Source organism: Salvia splendens, chromosome 7 (assembly GCF_004379255.2).
Source record: "Salvia splendens isolate huo1 chromosome 7, SspV2, whole genome shotgun sequence".
In the NCBI taxonomy this organism is placed as follows: domain Eukaryota; kingdom Viridiplantae; phylum Streptophyta; class Magnoliopsida; order Lamiales; family Lamiaceae; genus Salvia; species Salvia splendens.
In genome coordinates this window covers 32,200,376-32,218,876 of record NC_056038.1, presented here as the reverse complement: position 1 = coordinate 32,218,876, position 18,501 = coordinate 32,200,376, and the positions used below count along the sequence as shown (strand labels likewise).

The 18,501-nt window shown below is 39.5% G+C and overlaps 1 protein-coding gene across 1 annotated transcript; it reads left to right on the top strand.

Annotated features, from left to right (window-relative positions):
- The first annotated feature begins 1,933 nt into the window (after nt 1-1,933).
- On the top strand, nt 1,934-12,948 carry LOC121742494 (receptor-like protein 4). The gene is made up of 9 exons (XM_042135636.1): nt 1,934-2,270; nt 2,820-3,878; nt 5,162-5,309; nt 6,133-6,204; nt 6,433-6,504; nt 11,846-11,917; nt 11,997-12,074; nt 12,265-12,446; nt 12,542-12,948. The coding sequence occupies exons 1-9, from the start codon at nt 2,201-2,203 to the stop codon at nt 12,661-12,663; spliced, it is 1,875 nt and encodes a 624-aa protein (XP_041991570.1). The 5' UTR covers nt 1,934-2,200; the 3' UTR covers nt 12,664-12,948.
- The last annotated feature ends 5,553 nt before the right edge of the window (nt 12,949-18,501 follow it).

Genomic DNA, 18,501 nt, shown 5'->3' with positions numbered 1-18,501 from the left:
ATATTTTCCATAATTAAAATTGAATATTGAGTGAATAAGGTGTTTTGCTTCTTGGGTTCTAGCAAAGAATCGATTTTTAAGAGCATCAGCAGTGGCGCGGAATTCCCCGCGGAATTCCCAAAAACACCTCTTGTCACATCACACGGACTTCCCACTGCACTGTCATGTCATAAGGAATTCCCACCGCACAGTGGCGGACATCCCCAAGGACTTCCCACAATTTAAAAAATTCACAAATTCACAAATTAAACAATTTCCAAAAGTAAGAAATTTACGGAGTTAAACAGTCGACAGGAATACGGAGAAAATGCAATAACTTTATTTAAAAAAACATACTTCATTATTAAAAAAAATACATAATTACTAAAAAAAATTACATTATTAAAATAAAAACCGGCTTCTGCCTCGGCAGGGGGGGAGTTTCGCGGAACCGGCACTGCTACTGTAATCTTTGGAGTCGTTGATCTTCATCCGCTTCGGCCAGCCAGATTCAACACCCACAGTGAACTTGGCCGTAGACTGCACCATAAGATACACCGCCCAATATTTGAATTCCCAGAAGCCCAATCGAGTGTCGGGGAACTGCTGATGAGACAGGAGCTTCATATCATCGGCAGACATGCCGTTGGTTGCTGAGCGGAGGTTGTTTGTGTAAATGCCTGCAAATCGGCTGACTGCCTCTTCAGCCGATCCCACTGCTTCCGGCATTGCTCTCCGTTGTGAGGCTTCCCCCCTGGCGGTTTGAACTGAAGGTAGCTTTGGCTAATGCGCCACCACATCCGGTCGATGTGCTGGTTCGCCTCGACGTAAGGATATTCCACTACACTGATCAACGCCTTCGCCAGCGCGACGCACTCGTCCATGATCCAAACAGTCCTCCTGTTCCCGCTGGAGCCCTCCCCCACCTCAGCGGCCCCCTCCTCACCACCGTACATCGGGACGCCCTGTCCCCTGCCCCTCCCTCGCACTATCCTCCCCCTCCTCACTGTCGCCGGTGGTGCGTCGGTGGGAGAATCCTGGATCGGAGAAAGCCTCAACTCCTCGAGCGAGAACGTGTCATTGCCAGTGAACTGAGTCTCGAGAGGAGAACTCGTCGGGTTGTCCGTCAATAGTAAATCCATATAGGGCCGATAGACGTTGTCCACCGGTGATTGGGGGACCCCCTGCCTACTCCCCCCGCAGCAACATGCGATCCCTGCATCATCCCGGGCATCATCATCCCCGGCATTTGGGGCATCATTCCCGACATTCCGGGCATCATCCCCGGCATTCCGTCACTCACCCCGGGCATCTGGGGCATCATCCCATATCACTGCGGGTACATGTTGTAGTACCCGGGCATCATTCCCGATGGAATTTGAGATTGGTGCATCATCCTCGGCATTCCGGCACTCCCGCTGACGGGAAAATAAGGCGCCGGTGAGTTGCTAGTGGCGGGGGAATCGCTATCGTGGTGCTCCATTGTTCTTCGAAAGAAAGGTAATTTCAGAGAGAGATACTCGTTAATACAAGTGGTGCGAATGAAATGAAGTTCAACGGGACGTATTTATAGAAATTTTAAAAAAAACATTTAATGCAATAAACGGGAATTATGCGCGGACGTCGAGATGGAATTCCGCGTAAACGTCGCGGAACTGCTGTGTCCTCGGCGGAATTCCGTATCCGTGCCTACCATGCACAATGGCGGACGTACGCCGTGAAATTCCGGCACGCCGATCGGAATTCTGCAGGGACGGGGGCAATTGCTAATGCTCTAAGGCGATCCGAGAATGTGGTCGCGTGGTATTTGGTAGAAGTGGGTTCTAACTTCTACGGAATGAGACAGCCTACCAGCACTCCATTGCAAGCCAAAAAGTCCACGAAAAGGAAACTAAGAAGAGCATATCACGGGTCAAATAGACTCGAAATTGGAGAGATAAAGTTTCCATTTTTTTCCTATTTTTTCACTTCAGTCGACATTCACTCCACTAGAATAAATTGTCAACTGTTTTACCTGCACCACGCTACAACTTCCCTTTTTCCAATAAGTATTTAATATTACGGCGAAATCGCGGTCAAGAATTGAAGAATCTCAATCAACTCCATCCAAGATTGGGCACCAGAATAAAGGGTAGGGATCCAAGACGGAATGTCATTCACTTTTTCCTTGATTAACCCGAAGAAGCTTGTTCACTTTTGCTAATCTGAAGTCGGAGCAGCAATGCTGGAATTTCGGGTGCTCTTACTCTTGACTTCCTTATTATTTGCCCCGAAGCCTTCTCTTGCTCGAGGTTCATCTCTCTCTCACTTTAAAACACACTCACACACAACTACGCGTTGCACGCGAGAGATTAGTGCATCTTGAAGTGATGTGGTCGATTAGTTAGTGGATATGTATGAACTGTTTTAGGGCTTTGAGTTAATCTGGAGCTTATGGGGTTATTTGATGTTAACAATTCGATGAAATGGGAGTAACGTGGATTTAATTTTGGTTTAGTTTTATTGTTAAGTGTGTCGAGAGTGAGGATTTTGAACATATTTTTGTTGAAATGAGCTCTTGCTAGTCCAAGTTAGAAGCTTGTAGATTGGTTGGGAGTGTTAGGACATTTAGCAAGAGCGTGAAAGCTTTGGGGTCTAGGTCTACTTTGAGCGCCCAAGTCAATTGAAGATTTTTCGCCAGTATGTGTTGATTTACATGTGGCATTTAGTAATTGTTAGTATTTTACAATGCATTTCCATGTGAAGTTTTTATGAATGTATTATGTTTCTTGAATAGGTAGGTGTCTGTGCTTACTTAGCAATAAAGCCCTTTTCACTTCATGAATTTTGTGTTTTGACAGCACCATATGCATTGCGAATAAGCTGCGGAGCTCGTGATGATGTTTATACTTCTCCAACAAATACTCACTGGTACAAGGATTTTGCATACACCGGAGGCATTCCTGCTAATGCGATCACCCCTAGTTTCATCTCTCCTCCACTCAAGACACTCCGATATTTTCCTTTGTCTGAGGGTACTGAAAACTGCTACAACATAAAGAAAGTTCCCCGTGGCCATTATCTTGTAAGGATCTTCTTCGGATTGCTTGCAGAACCTAGCTTTGACAATGAACCTTTGTTTGATGTCTCAATTGAGGGAACCTTGATTTATTCACTTCCATCTGGTTGGAGCAATCATGATGATGAGCATGCATTTGTTGAAGGCCTCATTTTTCTAAAAGATGGAACATCAACTCTTTGCTTCCATAGCACTGGGCATGGAGATCCAGCTATTCTTTCCATTGAAATTCTTCAGATAGATAATAGGGCTTATTATTTTGGCGGCGGGTATGGTCAAGGAACTATTCTCAGAACCGACAGGCGACTTAATTGTGGTGCTGAGAAATCTAAGTTTGGTGCTGATTACAGTGCAGACCGGTGGGGCGGTGACCGATTTTGGAATTTACTCCCCACATTTGGTGAGAATTCTGATAAAGTCATATCTACTCAGAAAAGCATCAAACAGAGCTCCCAGTCGCCCAACTTTTATCCAGAAGCTCTCTATCAAAACGCTCTCATCAGCACTGATACGCAACCTGATTTAATGTACACAATGGAGGTTGAACCTACTAGGAATTACTCCATTTGGTTGCATTTTGCTGAAATAGATCCTTCAGTCACTGAAGCAGGACAGAGGGTGTTTGATGTCCTGATCAATGGTGACCTTGCATTTCGAGATGTTGACATTGTTAGTATGTCTGGGGACATAAACAGCGCGCTTGTCTTGAACAAAACATATGCTGTCAGTGGGAGGAGTTTGACCATAACTTTGCATCCTACAAAAGGAAATTATGCTTTAATCTGTGCTATAGAGCTTTTGGAGCTTGTTTTAGCTGAATCCAAAACGCTGCCAGCTGAGAGTAAGCCAAATACAAATCATATTTATCAAACCTGAGTTTCCAATTATATTCTGCATCTTATTTAACACACCTAGATTTACATCATTGCTGAGGTATGGAGATAAGTATTTCTTATGCAATCATCTAGCTCATGTCTTACTTGCTAGAATGGGTCTGCCTCTTATAAGAAAATATTATCTTCTGTTGAGTTTCAAAGTGAAAGAGGAATTAGGATCTCAGTCAATATCTGTTAAGACATAATTTTATTCCCTGAAGTTATTTATGCATTTCCGGTTTTGGCCATTCATAAAAGTGAATGTGATTTATTTGCTTCCTTTCATTCAGGAGAAGGGATATCCTTTTGACCAACACAACATAGTCATTGATTAATTAGAGTACAATATTATTCAATATTAATCCAGCACCTCCTTCCTCAACTTCGGTAAAAAAAGGATATTCCACAAAATTCACCAGCTGGGCTATGTAAGTATCAATAGCAATAGTGGAATCTTTAGGACAATGTTGATGACCAGAGATAACTCTCTTTTAATATTCTTGGAGTAGGAGGGAGTAATTCTTTTATGTATCTAATATTCTGTTTCCCCAAGCTTTGATGCTTACAGTTATCCTCGATTCTTAGAGAACTGGTACAATTATGGGAATTTAGGGGGGTGTGTAATATAAGTAATATAAGATATTCAGGTGCCCCGGGCAAACTTCTTACTTTGTTGGCTAACTCTAACCCTGGAAACTCTACCCTGATCATGCGACATAGAAAAAATCACTATCAAGATAACATTCCTAGTCCAAGGTGTACCATCTGCATTCCAAATTGGCCAATAGTCTCTTGAGTGTATCTACTGGAACATGCATATCTAAGCAAAATGAACTTTTAAGCACACCAATAGTTGTCACAGAGGCATTATTGACAAAAACTGCTTTTTTGGCGATTCTGGCAGTGTGTTCTTTATTGGATGATGGCCATAGTTATTACTCCCTTCGTCCCCTAAAAATAGAAACTTTCTATTCAAGGAAATTTCTTTCTCTCAAATGAGGTGTGACCCATTTTCCACTAACACGCTTTTCTTTCTATCTCTCTCTTTACCAATTTTGCATTAAAACCCGTGCCATTTCAAAAGTTCATATGTTTAGGGGACGGAGGGAGTATATAAAAACGATCACTTTTCAAACCAATTGGACACAATCCTTTTGTAATTGTTCGTGGTTTCTTGAGACTGTCTTAGCTATCATGTCATTTTCATCCCTCTCTAGAATTATAAGTGTTAAAACTTTTTTCCTTGTAGTTGAGGCTTTGCAAAAGTTGAAGGGCGCTCTTGGTCTTCCTCTCCGTTTAGGGTGGAATGGTGATCCTTGTGTTCCCGAACAGCATCCATGGAGTGGAGTGGACTGTCAGTATAACAGAAGTATCAGTAAACATGTTATTGATGGGCTGTATGCACTTGATCCCTACCTTGGTCTTTTATATGAAAATAAATCTAAAAATCTACCCCTTTTTGAAGCAGAGATGAGATTTGTAAATGCCTTACCATTGAAGTGACTGAATTACTTGATGCATTATTAAGCAACTGACAAAAATAAAAACAAATGTAATTACCAAGAAAAGTAAACTAGATTCATACAGTTCTTAGCAGGCATGCTTTGATCAGAACTATTGAATTCAAAGATTGATACTGCTGAAGCTGATACTTTTATGAGGAGGAAATATCTTAAGTTCCAACATACAGAATTTTTTTTGTCTCTAAAGGCTTGTTCGAATTTGAACCTTGATCGCATAAAGTTTACCCATGACATGGGCTGTGTTCTCACTACAAAATTGTAGGAGATACCTTCACAAAAAATCCACCGTAATAAACTGATAAGGGAATATCATGAGCTACAGGTAGGATAGTCTCTTTTTACTTTTCTACTTATAGTCTTCTTTTGCTATTTGAAATTGCCCCTTCTAGATTTTTGAAGATTACCTGGAATCATTTCTTAGATGCTTATTTCTGGCAAAGAGTCACTGTGACTTTGACTAGATGCGTACTTACTGATTTTGTGTTTAACAGCATCCCTTTGTGTGTTTCTGTTTTAGCGATAAAAGTTTGAAAATTGTAACCAAATGCTTATCATGATAGTAGTCTAGTTGGATTGTCTGGCATTCATCAGAAAACCATTATTCCCAATGTAAATCGTACCATTCACTTATACTTTGTTTTCTCCATTCATGATCGAATTTTATGTATTAATTCTTTTATTTGCATTGCGAGTTCAGAATTCTTGACAATCAGGGTTTGAGGGGTTTCTTACCAAATGATATATCTCATCTTCGCCATCTCCAGAGCATGTAAGTCAAATCGGGGCCATCTAGTTATGATAATAAATTATGCATAAATTGATAAGCAGATTCTTATGAGTTTCTTTTTATGGTACTGTGAATGATACTACATTTCTCCACTCGTCAGATATAAAAATCATATGCATGGCATGGCTTGATGTAGAAAGTCTTTACATTGCATTATAGTAAAGCAAATATTCTCTTTATCTCATATTTATGTAAATTTTGTGTTTACAGAAATTTAAGTGGGAACAGCATTTCTGGGGGCATTCCCTCTTCACTTGGATCAATTCCTACACTGGAGATTCTGTGAGTAAAATTTACACCATTGTTAGCCTGGTTTGAGATTTATTTCTTTGGTTTCTCTCCTCTGAAGTGTGGAGAAGAATGGTGAAATCTGAACTTGCTTATCTTTGTTGATGTTTTATGTTAGTGTACAACGGTAGATGTTGCAGCTGTCATGTTTTCTTTTTTCTTTACTCCATCTCAAGTAACCAAAAGCTCTGGACTCAGAATAATGAATGATCTTCAAAACAATTCTCTGAATTATGCCTTTTTGATAGGATTCCTAGTATATAAAACTTGGAATAGGTTTTAATTTCTATTAAGTTGTTGAAATGAGTTAAAAAAAGCTGGGGGCTTTGCTGTTTTAGTTTGATTGTACATAACTCTAAGGTAGAAGTGAAGATACGAGTATGTAACTTACAAACACGGTACGTGTATAAAGCGCACCAGAGTAACTCCTGCATCCTTTGATGGATAACTTTTGATCCCAGATCGCGCTCTTGATCTCTGAATAAACATTTAAGACTAATAGAGTGCGCAGACCATTAAGAGGGGACAATGTGACAATATGACAAATGCAGTCAATCATTTTCTCCTTCATGATCTACTGTTGATTGTTAATTATGGAGCCTAAAATATCTCCTACCATGTTTAGGATTTGTTTCCTTGAAGTATATTTCCTTGTGATAAATTTATTCCTTAAAAGATATTTCCTTATGGAATATGTTTCCTAGTTTGACTAGAATTATGGCTCTCTAGTTACTTATAAATAGAGGTGCTCCCTCATTGTTAAATCATCCTGAAATTATATAGTGAAATCCCTGGCTTGGCATCGCCCCCAAACGTAGATACACATTGTATCGAACTGGGTAAACAACTTCTTGTGTTCATTCTCTTTCATATTCGTGATTGCCTGTGTTTATTTCCCAACAACTGGTATCAAGAGCCTAGGGTTTAAGATGCAGAAATCACGATGGGGATCGACGAGAAAATTGCTGTAGAGAAGTTCGATGGATCTGATTTCGGATTTTGGAAGATGCAGATTGAGGATTACCTGTACGGTAAAGATCTCTGGAAGCCTTTAAAAACCAAACCCGAAAAGATGGAACATGAGGAGTGGGAGCTGCTGGACAGAAAAGCGATGAGCGCGATTAGGCTATCGTTGTCCAAGGATGTGGCTTATCACATGACTGCAGCAAAGTCGACAAAGGAGATGATAAAGATCTTGGAGGACATGTATCAGAAACCATCAACGGCAAACAAGGTACATCTGATTAGACGATTGTTTAATTTTAGAATGCAAGAGGGAAAGCTGGTGCAACATCTCAACGAGTTCAACATGATTACTTCGCAACTGAACTCGGTTAATATAAAATTCGATGATGAAAGTCGTGCCCTGATTTTGCTATCGTCTCTGCCTGAGAGTTGGGCTGGCACAGTGACTACAGTTACTGCTGCAGAGACAAAACTAACAGTTGACAGAGTAAGAGATCTAATGATTGGTGAGGAAGTTCGCCGGAGAGAATCAGGATCTTCTACTTCGGGATCAGCACTGAATACAGAACAGAGAGGCAGATCGAAGGGAAAGCAAAATCGTGGAAGATCAAATTCCAGAGGAAGGAGTCAATCCAAGAAGGATTTGGATAAAGTTAAATGCTGGAATTGTGATGAGTTTGGGCATTTTAGAAATCAATGTGAGGCACCGAAGAAGTATAAGAATAAGGATCAGAAGGACAAGAAGACAGCAAACGCTACCATGTCTGATGACGATGGCGAGGCGTTGGTCTTGAGCGTCAGTAGTCCGATGGAATCGTGGGTATTGGATTCTGGGGCGTCGTTTCACTCCTGCAGCAATGTGGAGATAATGGAAGACTACGTTTCTGGCGATTTTGGGAAGGTACATCTGGCTGATGACAAGCCCTTAGATATCGTGGGAAAGGGAAACGTGAAGGTAGTGACGTCCAATGGATCCGTAATAAAACTGAATGGAGTCAGACACATTCCTGGATTGCATAGAAGTTTGATTTCGATTGGGCAGCTTGATGCAGAAGGGTACACCGTGACGTTTGGCTGCAACAATTGGAAGATTACCAAGGGAGCTATGATAATAGCTCGAGGTAAGAAGGAGGGTACGTTGTATACCACAACTAACTCCAAAGATTGCATTGATATTGCAAGTGAGGCAAATAATGCAGATTTGTGGCACTGTCGTCTTGGCCACATGAGCGAGAAAGGGATGAAGATAATGTGCTCAAGAGGTTTACTGCCTGGCTTGAAAACTGTTGAAGTTGGCCTGTGCGAGGATTGCGTGTTTGGGAAATAGAAAATGGTGAGTTTCTCAAGAGGAGGCAGAAAATTGAAGACACAGAAGTTGGAGATGGTCCACACTGATCTATGGGAACCAGCACCTGTGAAGTTCCTAGGAGGCTCTGAATATTATATGACTTTCATCGACGACTCTACTCGAAAGCTATGGGTTTATTTTCTGAAGAGTAAATCCGATGCGTTTGACGCTTTCAGGAAATGGAAAGCCCTTGTTGAAACTGAAACCGGGATGAAGGTGAAGTGTCTAAGATCCGATAATGGAGGAGAATATGAACTTGCAAAGTTCAAGGAATTCTGCGCCGAGAATGGAATCCGCATGGAGAAAACTGTGAAAGGAACTCCACAGCAGAATGGAATCGCAGAGCGCATGAACAGAACGTTGAATGAGCGAGCAAGATGCATGAGGTTGAAAAGTGGATTGCCAAAGAGTTTTTGGGCAGATGCAGTCAACACAGCTGCATTCCTAATTAATAGAGGTCCATCAGTTCCCTTGGAGTTTCGGATACCCGAGGAGGTTTGGACAGGAAAAGAGGTAAATCTATCTTTCCTACGCATCTTTGGTTGTGTTGCTTATGCTCATGTTAGTTCCGTTGAGAGAAGTAAGTTGGATGCTAAATCTATTAAGTGTACGTTCATTGGTTATGGAGGCGATGAGTTCGGTTATAGACTCTGGGATGAGCAGAACCGTAAGGTTATTCGCAGTAGAGATGTCATCTTCAATGAACAGATATTGTACAAGGATAGATTGGAGGCGTCAAGTCCCAGCAGTTCTGAGCCACAAGTGGTCGAGCTAGACATCTCAAACTCGAGTGGGAGCAAGGAGAGTCAGAATGCTGAAGAGGTGCTTGAAGAAGAACCAAGCACTCCACCACCGACTATTCCGCTGCCTAAATCGACTAGAGAGCGACGTGCACCTGATAGGTCCTCGCCCTCTAATTTTTATTTGTTACTTACTGATGGTGGTGAGCCCGAGTGTTATGCAGAGGCAGGAGAAGGCCCTGATAAACGAAGGTGGAAAATTGTCATGGATGACGAGTTTGCCTCTCTTCTCCTAAATGGCACATGGGAGCTTGTGGAACTTTCTAAAGGGAAAAAGGCATTGCATTGCAAGTGGGTCTATCGAATCAAAGGTGAAGCTGATGGTAGCAAGCGCTACAAGGCTAGGCTGGTTGTCAAGGGATTTGAGCAACGATACGGTATTGATTATATAGATGTGTTCACTCCTGTTGTGAAACTAACTACTATTCGTTTAGTGTTGAGTATGGTAGTTGCAGAAAATCTATTGTTACATCAGATGGATGTAAAGACGGCATTCCTTCATGGTGATTTGGACGATGAGTTGTACATGACACAGCCTGAAGGATTCATAGTAAAAGAAATGGAAAACCTTGTATGCAAGTTGAAGAAGAGCTTGTATTGTTTAAAGCAAGCTCCAAAGCAGTGGTACAAGAAGTTTGATGGATTCATGATGAAGATTGGCTATAAAAGATGCTACGCTGACCATTGTTGTCACTACAAGAGGTTTGACAAGAGCTATCTTATTCTGTTATTATATGTTGATGATATGTTGATCGCATGAGGTGATCAAAAGGAGATGGATAAGTTGAAAAGGCAATTATCTGAACGATTCTCCATGAAAGATCTTGGAGAGGCTAATCAAATTTTGGGCATGAGAATCGAGCGTGACAAGGCGGCAGGAAAATTGTATCTTTCGCAAGCTGCTTACATTGGTAAGGTTTTGGAAAGATTCAACATGGATAATTCGAAGCCAGTAAGTGTGCCTTTGGGCAGTCACTTTAAGCTGTCGAAGAAGGAGTCGCCGAGTACAAAAGAAGAACGTGCTGAAATGAAGAAAATTCCTTATGCTTCAGCAATTGGCAGTATTATGTATGCAATGGTGTGTACGAGGCATGATATTGCACAAGCAGTGGGAGTAGTGAGCCGGTTCATGGGTGATCCGGGCAAGCAACATTGGGAAGCAGTTAAATGGATCCTTCGATACTTGAGAGGTACTACAGAAAGCGTCTTATGTTTCAATGGCAAGAATGTCGAGCTGGCAGGTTATGTGGATGCAGACTTGGCGTCCAATGATCTTGATGGGAGAAGAAGCACAACCGGGTATGTATTTACTTATGGTGGTACTGCTATTTCATGGACTTCTAAGTTGCAGAAGACTGTTGCTTTGTCTACTACGGAGGCTGAATATGTAGCTGCGACAGAGGCAAGCAAGGAGATGGTGTGGTTGCAGAGTTTCTTAGATGAACTTGGGAAGGAGAACAAGAGTAGCATACTCTACAGTGATAGTCAGAGTGCTATTTTCTTGGCGAAGAATCCAGCGTTTCATTCTAGGACAAAGCATGTGGAGTTGAAATATCATTACATCCGACACCTAGTGTAGATGAAAATCCTGCAACTTGTGAAGATACTTGGAAGTGAGAATCCTGCAGACATGTTTACTAAGGTGGTGACCTTAGAGAAATTGAAGCTATGCATAGCTTCAATTGGCCTTGGAACTTGAAGAGAAGGTTAGGCGATGCTAAGCGGATGAAGGGATGAGATCACGAGGAAATGGTTGTTTAGGAGTTGTTAGTCTCCAAGTGGGAGATTGTTAATTATGGAGCCTAAAATATCTCCTACCATGTTTAGGATTTGTTTCCTTGAAGTATATTTCCTTGTGATAAATTTATTCCTTAAAAGATATTTCCTTATGGAATATGTTTTTCCTAGTTTGACTAGAATTATGACTCTCTAGTTACTTATAAATAGAGGTGCTCCCTCATTGTTAAATCATCCTGAAATTATATAGTGAAATCCCTGGCTTGGCATCGCCCCCAGACGTAGATACACATTGTATCGAACTGGGTAAACAACTTCTTGTGTTCATTCTCTTTCATATTCGTGATTGCCTGTGTTTATTTCCCAACATTGATAGATCAAGTTGATACCTTCTACTTACTATCTCATATTTTGCACTGAATTAAATATGCTTAAATTGCCTCATCCACTTAACAAATGCTGAAGCAAGATTTTTGAACAACAGCGATCTATCATTCAACTCTTTCAATGGATCCATACCTGAAGGTCTTGGACAGCTAACATCACTACGGATACTGTAAGAAATTTCAAGATGTTACCTGATTACGCAATGAAAATTCTTCGACATTGACTAATCTGTTGCTATTTTTTCACAGAGACCTGAACGGAAACTCCTTATCAGGAAAAGTTCCAGCTGCACTCGGGGGAAGGCTCTTGCATGGAGCTAGCTTCAAGTATGTTGTACCTATTTGTCAAATTTATATCTTCAGTCATTATTATATTGGACCATCAATTGAGGTTTCATGAATTTGGCCCCTATGTTTCATGAATTCGAGTTAGATGAGATGACTTCAGTATCATGCCTCTATGAGATAAGGCTTCCCTAGTTGTCCCCTAAGAATATTTCTGCCATTCTTTGTGCAGCTTTACTGATAACTCAGGCCTTTGTGGCATCCCTGGATTAGCAACATGCGGGCCACATCTTTCCGTTGGTGCTAAAATTGGCATCGGGCTGGCATCCCTTGTGGCTCTTGTACTGATAGCGACTTGCTTGACATGTTGGTGGAAAAGGAGGCAAAACATTCTTCGTGCTCAGAGAATCGCATGTAAATATTTCTCTTGAATGTAGACTGCTTGGGAGCACATTAAATTTGGCAGATCCAGTACATTTTCTTACGTGCTGATTTATTTCTTTGCTCAGCAAGAGCTGCGCCATATGCAAAAGCGAGGACACATTTCAATCGCGATGTACAAATGGCAAGACATCAAAGCCAAGAACATGCCAAGACAGCAGCTGAGAACGGGCCAAGCTTGCTGGCATAACTGACCAGCAACGAGACATATGTACGCGTTAGTTCATGTACGATTTTGTGAATACACAGAAGCCTTCCCATGCTACAACATCAAATCATACGTTTTACTTTGAGAAAGAACTCGGAAGAGCTCAATGCAGTTTGCTGTCTGTGGAAGAGAAGTGATCAATCTTGACGGAACAACTGGGTAGATTACTGTAGTTTTTGATTTTCTATTTTGGATTGTTTCACAGCAAGTGATTGAATTTTTATTTTTATTTTTTTTGCAAAAATTAATACCTTTTCTCTATCTTAATTTATTAGTCCATCTGTCCCATTTAAGATGACCCCTTTCATTTTCACACATATTTTGGAAAAATCATAATAAATAGTTAAAATGAAGTAAAAGTAAATTAAGAGAGAATAATGTAGAAGAGAATCTATTCCATATTATTCGCTCTCTTAATTTACTTTCCATTCAATTTAACTATTTATTATGATTTTTATAAAACGCATGCGAAAAACGAAAGGGGCATCTTAACTGGGACTGAGGGAGTATCTGTTATCTTTCTTACTTTTTTTTCCTCTCATACTTTATTCTTTACATCTAACCCAATAAAGATAATTTTATTAAATTTTATGTCAAAAAGAAATTGATCAACTGTGACAAGACGAACGAAGTACTCCTATTTGAATATACATTTGTGAAAAAATTTGTGCAAGAAATGTAAATATGTAAAAAAACATGTAAAAGGATAAAAGTACACTTCAAGAGGGTTAGTAGGCTTACAATAAATAATTAAATAGTAGTAAAAATTAATTTTGATGATGGTCCAAAATGGAAAAAAAAATTGGATTAATTTTTATGGACGGATATAGTAGTACTAAATTACTAAGATCAGACTAAATTACTAAGATCATGAGAATTAAAATAAAGATAAAAATTAACTTGTTTGTTACCTCCTCTGATAGAATTAAATATCCCACTTTAGTTTGATATGAATTTTAAGAATATAAACATAAATAAATAGAAAAATATAATAAATATCAATTTTATTTTTATATGAATATTAATTAATTTATACTAAAATGGCAGTGAAATGAGTTAGTAGGGTAGTACATGTATTAAAAGTAGGATAAAATATTTAATAATGAACATATTAAAATAGCAACATGATGCATTTTAATATGGACTCATGAAATATTTAGTAAATAAGATTGAAAATAAAAATGCAATAAAAACAGGCAAGGCGTATGATTGTCTAATTCAATGCCTTCTTTGCACTAATCATTATTACATTTTACAAATTTACTTTAACAGTTAATTGTTCAATTATTATCAAAGTCACTCCCTCCGTCCCAATTAAGTTTAAGTCGTAGTATTTCTTTTTGGGACGTCCCAATAAAGTTGAGTCATTTCCTTCTTTTTTTTACAACAAAAACATCTAATTATTCTTATTTTATTTCATCACTTACTGTGTTTTATTTTATCTCTTCTATTTATTTTATTGTCATTTAATATAATTTCTTAATCTAAGTGTCCAATAAAAGTGACCTTATTTAATTGGGACGAAGGGAGTATATTAGAGAGTTTATTAATGAATGATAAGGTTAGATAAATTAGTCGATCAATTCATCACTAAGATAAACGATGAATGATAAATGATAAATTGATTATACAAATAGAGTAATGATAGATAAAAACAAATGTATATACAAAATTGGATATTTTAGTTATTAGTGATAAACGGTGAATGATAAATGATAAATTGATTATACAATTAGAGTAATGATAGATAAAAACAAATGTATATACAAAATTTGATATTTTAGTTATTAGTAGTGATAAATGATAAATTGATTATACAAATAGAGTAATGATAGATAAAAACAAATGTATATACAAAATTGGATATTTTAGGTATTTAATATTTATAATTATTAATTAATGTAATGTATTACGTATTTACCATTTTAATCAACATATATACACTTATGGAATGATTTACTGCATCATAGTAATTAATTATGTAGATTAACCGTTACATAGTTATTCTTCCACTAACAAGAATGAATATATTTGATAAGGCTCGTTTAATGCATTGGTTTAGATCTAAAATTCTGTGTTTTCGGTGCACTAATGCATATTTGTAAGTTCAGGTGCGTAAGAAACCTGCCGGACCGAGAAACGCGTACTATTTACCAGGGGCAGGGAAAAATGAAGCAAAAAAAGTGAAGAAAGGGGCAAAGTTAAAAGATCCTAATTCAAGGGGCACAAGTGTCAATTCACAACAAGATTGTCCTAGGGATCAGAGTCGTGCCTATAAATAAGAGTTAAACATTGAAGAGAAGGAACCGTTTTTTAAAGATCATCTTAGAAAGCTCTCGGCTCACTTCTTGTTTTCACTCTGAGCTCACTTACGCACTTGGCACAATGGGGAATTCTGGGTAGTTTCTGGGTGGTTCGTGATGGTTTGAGTATTTTCAGAAGTGTAACACCGTCCTTAAGAGAGCAAAGATACAATCGCATTTACTTTTCCGTTGCTTATTTCTCTCGCCGTGACTTCCTTGCCGGAAGCTAGGTGATAGTTTTGTGTTTGAACTTAAATTCCGTGGTTACAACTTACGTTTTCTGTTTTTACTTTGGTTTCTCAAGTTTGATGTTGCTTTACTGATTTTGGATGCTTTTCGCAATTGAATATTGGATTGGAGTTGAGATCGGTGGGATCTGAGTTGTTTTGTTGGATGATTGTTTGAATCGGAGTTGAAAGATATGGATCTTGGTGTTGTTGAGTTTGAATCGGTTAGATCTGGAGTGGATTGTGTTCCCGTAGGATGAATCTGATACGTACTTGTTGGATCTGCATGGTTATGCCTGTTACTTTGATTTATTTGATTTGGTAGTTTAGATCTGTTAATTTTCTGCTTAATCATGATGTTTGATGATCGATCTGGGGTTACTCTGTTTTTGATGCTCTGTTCTGTTCTATTCATGTTTTTTTTTCCACACACACACACATACACATCGGACACACACCCACACACACATCGGAGTTCGAGATACATTGGCAAGCGAACCGGCCTCTTCCAGCCCCTCGTGTCCGCACGAACTAGCCCACCCCAGCCCTTCGTGGCCCCAACGAACTAGTCTTCTTCCCAGCTGGTACTAGGCATGTAAGCTATCTACCACCTCGTGGCCCCCAAACAAACTAGCCTTCTTCGCAGCCGGTACTAGACCGGTAAGTTATCCACCTCCAGACGGGTCCCGGGCTTGTAAGTTGACCACCCTCAGACAGGTCCAGGCCTGCACGCTTGCAAAGTCCCAAGGCAACAAGCCTTGAGCCCACAGGGAAATTAATCCCAGGATGCACCATCCAGGATTCGAACTCCTGACCTCCTGGATGGGCGGTATCCATTGCCTCCCTTCCCAACCAGTTGAGCTAGGAGGCTTGGATTTCTGTTCTGTTCTGTTCATGTTTATGTTTGTTAGTTGCAGCTTTTTCTGTCGTTAGCTATTTCGGGAAAACTATCCTGCTGCTTTTTCATGCTCTTTTGTCTGACTGTTTTAGAAAACTTTATTTTACCCGACCCAGTAGATTAATGAACCCTTCGAAGTTAATTTCAAGTTTCACATCATGAATGCATTTGTGTTGAAATTACTTTTAATTCTCTGGACCAAGTAGGTAGAGTAGTTTAGCCTTTATTTCTCAAGATCAAGTTCTCAACCCACTTGTTGTGTGGCATCAGCCGAACCCTTCCAAAACTCTCTAAATGCATTTCCAACTCATTCGTCCTCGTGGATCGATCCTTTACTTCCCTATACTAGCCAATAATGTAGTGAGTTGAGGTTTTTGAAGCGGGAAAGTGTGCTTCCAACGAGTGCATATCCGAAGGTTCCACTATCTCCTAGACCCTATGATCTAGTGAATCCTCTGGACCTGGGGGTTTGTAATTCATCCATTACAAAGCACGCACTGCATACCAATCCCTCTCTTCAATATTTCTTTTCCATTTTATCAAAATTTAAACTCAGAGTCCCATTATTCACAAATCTAGTCTTAAAGACCGAACTAGAGACTAAACTAGGGCACTTAGATCTAGTTTTTAATGGATGAGATGAGATGATGTAGTGAAAATTTTCGCATTCATTAGGTAGCCAAATTACTTCAACCGAGGGTATTTTTGTCAAATTACATTTATAGTTTATTACTTCATCCAGTAGATTTATCACTTCATTCCAATAGTTATTACTTCATTTCAGTAGATTATTACTTCATCGACTTTGCATTTGAATTTGTTAACCTTTTTATAAAATTTAAAGCGAATATACTGTATGAAGTGTTTTCAAAATGAAGTATTTAATCTTTATTAGTATGATGTACGTCAATGTTGATGACGTTATAACCTCATTTAATAAGGTAATGTATTGAAGTAATAACTCAATTGAAGTTCAATAAAGTAAAATCCTATTGTGATGAAGTGGTATACTTGTTGAATGAAGTAAATGCACATATGAATGAAGTAGTGATCACTCTTCCCCGTATGCTTAAGAATCCCTTAAAGTAATAACCTAGTCGAATGAAATGATAAAACTATTTGAATGAAGTAATAGAATAGAATAAAATGAAGTAGTGATCTAGTCAAATGAAGTAATATAGATAGTTAAATAATGAAGTAGTAATAATCTAGGTGAATGAAGTAATAATGTAACTGAATGGAGTAATAGTCTAGTTGAATGAAGTAATATAGAAATTTAAATAACGATGATTTTTATACTTTTTCTTCTCCAAATTTGTAGCCAATAACAGTACAAGTTAAATAACGATGATTTTTATACTTAGTTGCTCACATATTCAAATTACCAACAGAGAATCCCACAAACTCAACTTCAATTTCAATATTCTATTCAATGATTTAGGTGCAACACAACTACCATGGGTGTTCAAGAGAGAATGAGATGACCTTTACGGTCGACCAAAACTTAGTTAAGATTAAAACCAATGATAACTCAATACTTAATATCGGAAAATCAATTGAGTTGTGGCAGGTGGAGAACATAGAGCAGAGAACCATTGCAAGCTTCCAATAGAGCACAAAGCATTCAAGAAAGACAAGATCAAATGTAGCGGGGACAGCTCCGAAGGAATGTACATAACTACCTTCATATGCTTGAGGTATACTTGTTGTGATATAACTACTCACACTTTCAGCAATTCACCTAATAAATGCACAACACACACTCAAAATTATTCAAAATTGCTCTTCCTCTGCTCTAACACATGTCCAATTCTCGTTTTCATTGCTCCCCCGGTTTGAATTGCAACTGTCAAAGTTTTCGCCATGGGTGCGGCTGCACAGCTCCACGATGGTGCCTTTCTCCGGCGCAATCGAGCTGAACTTCTTGCTTATGCTCCATCCGGCACTAAACCAGGCAATGTCGATGTCGTCGGAGCTGTTCTCCATCAATTCCTCGACGTGTAATCGCAATTTCATAACTGACCGATTTTCCAGCAAAGCAACCTCTAAACCTCTATCTAAACCTCTCGCAGCCTCTGCCTTTCCGGCGCCGCCAGCCGCCGGCCATGTCTCCTCCTCCAGTGACCCCTCTATCTCAATATCGTCTCCCTCTCAACCTCTATCTCTCTCTCTCTCTCTCTCTACTTCTACCTCGATCCCCATTCCCCAACCAACGCCGCTGCCTTAATTCGTCGGTCACCGTCAGGCACAACACCGCCTGCCTCTTCGTTGTCCCCGCAAACTCGACCCCCACCTCAACATCGTCAGTCATCCCCGCCGTTGCTGCGCGCAGTGGTTGACTACCCGCCAATGGCCAACCTAACACCCCAAGTGCCTTAATTGTAGAGAGAGA

Excerpts from the sequence above, each read along its gene's own strand:
- LOC121742494 (XM_042135636.1), top strand. The coding sequence starts at position 2,201 with ATGCTGGAATTTCGGGTGCTCTTACTCTTGACTTCCTTATTATTTGCC. Across the intron at positions 2,271-2,819 it reads GAAGCCTTCTCTTGCTCGAG|CACCATATGCATTGCGAATA; the intron begins GTTCATCTCTCT and ends GTGTTTTGACAG. Across the intron at positions 12,075-12,264 it reads TTGCATGGAGCTAGCTTCAA|CTTTACTGATAACTCAGGCC; the intron begins GTATGTTGTACC and ends TTCTTTGTGCAG.